The sequence below is a fragment of the Sphaeroforma arctica genome (genome assembly GCF_001186125.1).
Source record: "Sphaeroforma arctica JP610 unplaced genomic scaffold supercont1.627, whole genome shotgun sequence".
In the NCBI taxonomy this organism is placed as follows: domain Eukaryota; class Ichthyosporea; order Ichthyophonida; genus Sphaeroforma; species Sphaeroforma arctica.
The window spans coordinates 49,412-54,739 of NW_014039931.1; the positions used below are offsets into that span (position 1 = coordinate 49,412).

The following is a 5,328-nucleotide window of genomic DNA, read 5'->3' on the forward strand; positions in this document are numbered from 1 at the left end:
ACTTGCCCTTGCTATTCCAGGGTTACTCATTATTGTATACCTTGTACTATTATCACAGATTCATGATTGGCATAATAGTGGGCACTACGCCACATGCATGAGAGATAGTACCTCCAGGTATCCATCCAGGAAGCGAGTCCATCTAAATTCATCAAGGACTGCAGCAAGTGTTCCAGGGAGTGATAATCTCGTAGATAATTGCCAGCTTAGCAATCCAAGAAAATGCCAGCCTGGAGCGAATGGGGAATACAAAATGCAGCACCCAATAGTCCAACAACAGCACCAGCAACCAGTACGGATGAGATCTTCGGTATGCCCGGATGATACAGAAATATACAATGTGCAGGACTCTGAGCGTGGTGGCGAGATCGACAATGTCCAATCCCGACAAGCACGGCAACCGGAAGGAGGACAAAAGCAAACTGGACCTGTTTCAACTTTTGCTGGACGGCCTTTTGGGAGCTCACCTGCAATACGACAAGGGCAGTCGTCGGATCATTGTGGGCAGCGACAGTCTCTGAATATCTCAGCTCAGTTGACTAGCGAAAGGACAAGTGCTGCGATTCACCAGCATCCATACGAGCACACTCCCGAATGGTGTTCACAAGTGCATCATAAAGGTCAGATTAGAAGTCAGAGTTCATATCATAATCTACAACAAACACAATCTCAACCACCTCAGGCAGCTCCCAACAGACAAAATTCCAATGGTTATAGTGGGGGTCACTTACACACAGGACACAATCATGTTCAGCGGCATCATAGCATGGGTCAACAACAGAAGCGAGAGGTGATGTCACTCAATCAGGATCAGGTCCAGGCATACGCTCAGCAGAACTTCGCTCAACCAGAACATATGCACTCGAACCCACATCAGCACAGACAACGGACCTTTCATCACGCACCAATGCGACAGCGCCAACGTGTACCTCATGTTCCACTGTCTGTCTCAGTATCTGAGAAACCGATGCAGAAGCGCAAGGTTGCGCCCACTAGCTCTTCTGAGCAGAGCTCATCAGAGTCATTTGATGATGTACGTCCGCACCAAACACAGTACGCTGCTACTGGCGTTGTTGGGGCAAACATGCCACGCCACCTACAGTTTAAACGTGGAATAGAACATAGGGAAAATGAATTTTCTAGGCATGTTGGCACTACTGACGCTGTGTTAGATCAAAGGGGCAGTACTCGAACTGGAACGCTACCGTGTAGCTGTGGCCAAAGCAATGGCACGGGTCTACAACAGTCCATACACATGATACCGAACTCGAACGGTCACAACATGTGTTCAACTGAGCAAGTACCCTTACGACAGAGTGAAGGTGATGGAGCTAATTGCAGAATTATAGGTGGTAGCATAAGCACTGAAGTGCCAAGTGGTTCGGGTTCAGGTTCAGGCTCAGGCAACGATAATAATAATGAACATGCTTCGAGCCAAGTAAAATTTCAGAGATTGAATGGTCCACACAAAATTCAAGAGACTTCGAATCAACAGCGGAGTGAATCGAGTGGAATGCCTGGGGATGTGAACAGCCAAACGCAGGCCATGAAACTTCAAGCCAATGCAGGTAGCGGGATGAATCCAAATCTTTATTTTGGTGGAAATGGTGGTGGCTCTAGTACTGAACGACAGAGCGGGTCAAATGGAAGCAACAGTGACGAGCAAGAGCGTACCAATACACAGCCCCGAGTAACGAGCATGGGAAACTACTTTATGCAGACTTTGAGTAGAGATGCGCGAGTTAGCGAAGAGCAGACTGCATCTGCAGGCAGTAACAGTGAAGAACAAAAGATACAGACATGCCAACATAATTTGGCGTACAATCGACAGCAAACATGTACCTGTAATCATTCAATGAATACTCAGCCAAAATCCAATACGGAGAGTATGCAGCACGAGATGGTCATGGGGATGGACAGCTCTGCGCAGCGTACGGGTTCAGCAAGGCAAGAAGTACAGCAGTGGCAGGCTTCATCTTCTAATCGTGGAGGAGGGGCATTTCCCATACGTACTGGGTTTACTGCCAAGGATGATGCTAGTGGACAGCTAGACGTCCAGAGACAACCGGCGCGGACCAAAAGGCGATCTCCGGGACCTGATCAACCAACTCATGATCATGATCAGGTTCATCATCAGCAATGTCACGTTCAGTCTCACATTCAACAGTTCCGCTTTCCGGATATGTTTGTCTCAACGGCATCAGATGGACGTAGTGGTGAGAGCCAGCAAACTCTCCATGGTGGAAAGGGCGAGTGTGCCAGGGGACCGTTTGCACCACTTCATAATAGTGAACCTAAAACAGCTGGTCCGAATGCCACTGCGAATAGCAACAGTGTGAATACTTTGCAAGGCGATAGAGCCATGTTACCTAACCAAGACTTGTTCCAGGAGATGTATCAGCATCGTCAACATCATAATGAATGTCAATGTCAACAACAAGAACAACATCAGCATCAACATCAACAACATCAAGAACAACATCAACATCAACATCAACAACATCAACATCAACAGCTTCATCGAGGTATAAATCAAGTGATGTCTCGGCCCCCGCCACGTGCTATCTCTGCCCCCGGCGCTGCCGGCGGCAGGGATATTTCAAGATCGGACTCTACAAATTCGGATAGTTTTGAATCTGGTTGGAGTGCGAGTATCGAGATGGGATACAACCCGACAAGCAGCGGCAATTTAAACCAGCAGATGGGACCTAGCCAGAGCCAAATCAAATTTGCCGGAGGGCCGCAGGAGCGCCAACATGTCATTATGTATCACGGATCTGTGCCGAATGGAACTAGGATTGCAAACGGGAATAAAACAGCGAGTGTATATGCAAACAATACGCAAGAGCGAGCTCGGGATGGAGATTTCACAGACTTGCAAACGACCAGTCAAGGCAGTACATCCGAGGAGGGACTGAGTTCTTCTGAAGATGGTTTCAAATTACAGTCTGAACTGCAGCAGCAGGCGCAAAATCAGAACCAGCAACAATCTCAATCTCAATCTCAATCTCGAAATATGGTTCTTGATGGCAATGGTGGCGCACATGTGGGACATCAAGCGCAACAACGTGAGGGGTTAAGTAGTGGTACCTGTGTGCCCATCCCAAATGACAATTTGAACACAGCTGTTGAGTCGCACGAGGTATCAAATCGTGGCGAAGCTCATTTACAAACTAACAACGGCCAGAATATTTGCTTGTCAGCGTCGATGGATCCATCGCAAAGGACTAGGAATATGTATAACAATTCAGCAACTGTTCAGGAGCAACAGTTGTCCCAGGAGGCTTCTATGCACCAGCATTATCAGCCTCAACAACAGCGTCATCAAGAACAGCGACGCCAGCAACATCAGAATGTCAATCAGAGAGGAGCTCATGGTCCCCCGCCACCTGCCGCGGCCGTCGATGGCGGCGGTGGTGGTGGGAATATGTCGAGTTCTGATGTCACTAACTCGGACACTTTCGAATCTAGTTCAAGTGGGAGCGCGAGCATGCAATACAACACTGAGACTAGCGGAAATCGTGATCAACAGTCAATTCCCAGTCAGAACCAAAGGCACTACGCTGAAGGACTTGTGGAACGACAGAATACCAGTTTCTATTCCGAACCTCCTCAAGCTCGAAATGGGGAGTTCGAAGATATGCAGAAAACAAGCAATAGCCAAACGTCGGAGGAAGTCCCTGTATCTTCGGAAGCTAGTACCGATTCGCAGTTGAAGAAAGAGCAGCCGAGACTTCAGTGTCAGCTTCAGAAGTTAGTGGACACACAAGACCAAGTGAGCACGGAAGTACAAGAAGACTCCAGTACGGGGGAAGATCGTTCACAAACCACTGACGAGATGACGGTAGATTCGAAACGTGCTCAGCAGTCTGACAAGGCAGACGTTTCCCAAATGGAGCTGAATAACCCGAATTCAAGGACCCTTCCGACTAGTAACACTATGTCAACTACTGGTTCAAGCGACGGCTCCAGTTCTCAGGGTGCGAGCAATACACCTACGACGATGGAGGAAGATAACAACGCAACAGACACTGGTAAGAACAAGTTGGCATCTGAAAAGCCCTGGAAGGAGAGTGATGGCGTTGCATCTGCAAGCACAAACACTGGTGATGACAGCTCAAATAAAGTTGAAAAATCAGAGGCTGCGGAAAACACCTCCACGAAAATCGCAGGCTCCAGAGTGCATGCCTGTACCTGGGAAGGTTGTTCGAAATCGTTCTTAAGGTTGGACCATTTTCGCAGACACATGAAGACACATACTGGACAGAAGCCGTTTGCGTGTACGTGGGAAGGCTGTGACAAGAGATTTAATCAAACTAACAACTTGACTAGACATCTGAAGACACACACTGGCGAGAAACCGTATCTGTGCCCTTGGGAAGGTTGCAACAAGCGTTTAGGCGAAGCTAGTAATTTAACTAGGCATTTACGGTTGCATACCGGTCGAAAGCCCTTCCCCTGTACTTGGGAAGGGTGTGGTAAAAGCTTTGCGGATGCGAGCTATCTGTCTGCGCATATGCGAGTACATGCCAGGAGTGGAGTGTTTAAGTGCACGTGGGAAGGATGCGAAAAGACCTTCGCAGCGCCGAGTTATGTTCGGCGACATCTCAGAACACACACGAACGAACAGCCATATGAGTGTCAGACCTGTGGTAAGCGTTTTAATCAGGGCAGTAACCTGAGTAGACATATGCGCACGCATAAGGCGGGGGATGGATCTAGCGTTGCCACGAAATCGGCATCGTCGGGCTCCAAGTCTGAGCTCACGGACACTCCGCGTGATTCAGCGAAAGGCACTGTTCATCGAGTGAAGAAGGGAAAGGCTAAACCCAAAGTCAAAGTTTAAGATCCCTAGCCCTGTAAACCGAGATGTAAAATTTGAATGGAAATAGTATGAGCAAATTCAAAAGCGAAAGAATTATACAATTAGATTTAGTACGTCGATCAGGCAATAAAGTGCAGTTACTTTTACTGCATCATACATTTTGCCTGATTTTGTTTCCTGAAATATCATATTTAACTGTTGACCAAGCGTTAAAATTTGGTTTACCACAAGTAACTGCTTTCCGCATTTGCATTGTACAATCAAGCTTATTTTAACTGGTCACCTCTATCTTCTTGGTACTATCACCACAAAGGGATTTGCAGCAAATAGCAGAATGTAGATATCTGGATATCATGAATTTGCCTGGATACACCAAGCTCATCACCCATTGGATAGTACTAGAATATACCATCTTCAAGCTTTTTTCTCAAAGGTTATTCAACTATAGTACAAGTTCGAGACTATTCCTGAACGTTGACATATTAAATATATATATGTATATA

The 5,328-nt window shown here is 47.1% G+C and overlaps 1 protein-coding gene across 1 annotated transcript; it reads left to right on the top strand.

Annotated features, from left to right (window-relative positions):
* Nucleotides 1-253: 253 nt before the first annotated feature.
* On the top strand, nucleotides 254-4,950 carry SARC_07699 (hypothetical protein; the record flags this gene model as incomplete). The annotated part of the gene is made up of 1 exon (XM_014298355.1): nucleotides 254-4,950. The coding sequence occupies one exon, from the start codon at nucleotides 254-256 to the stop codon at nucleotides 4,844-4,846; it is 4,593 nt and encodes a 1,530-aa protein (XP_014153830.1). The 3' UTR covers nucleotides 4,847-4,950.
* Between the last annotated feature and the right edge of the window lie 378 nt (nucleotides 4,951-5,328).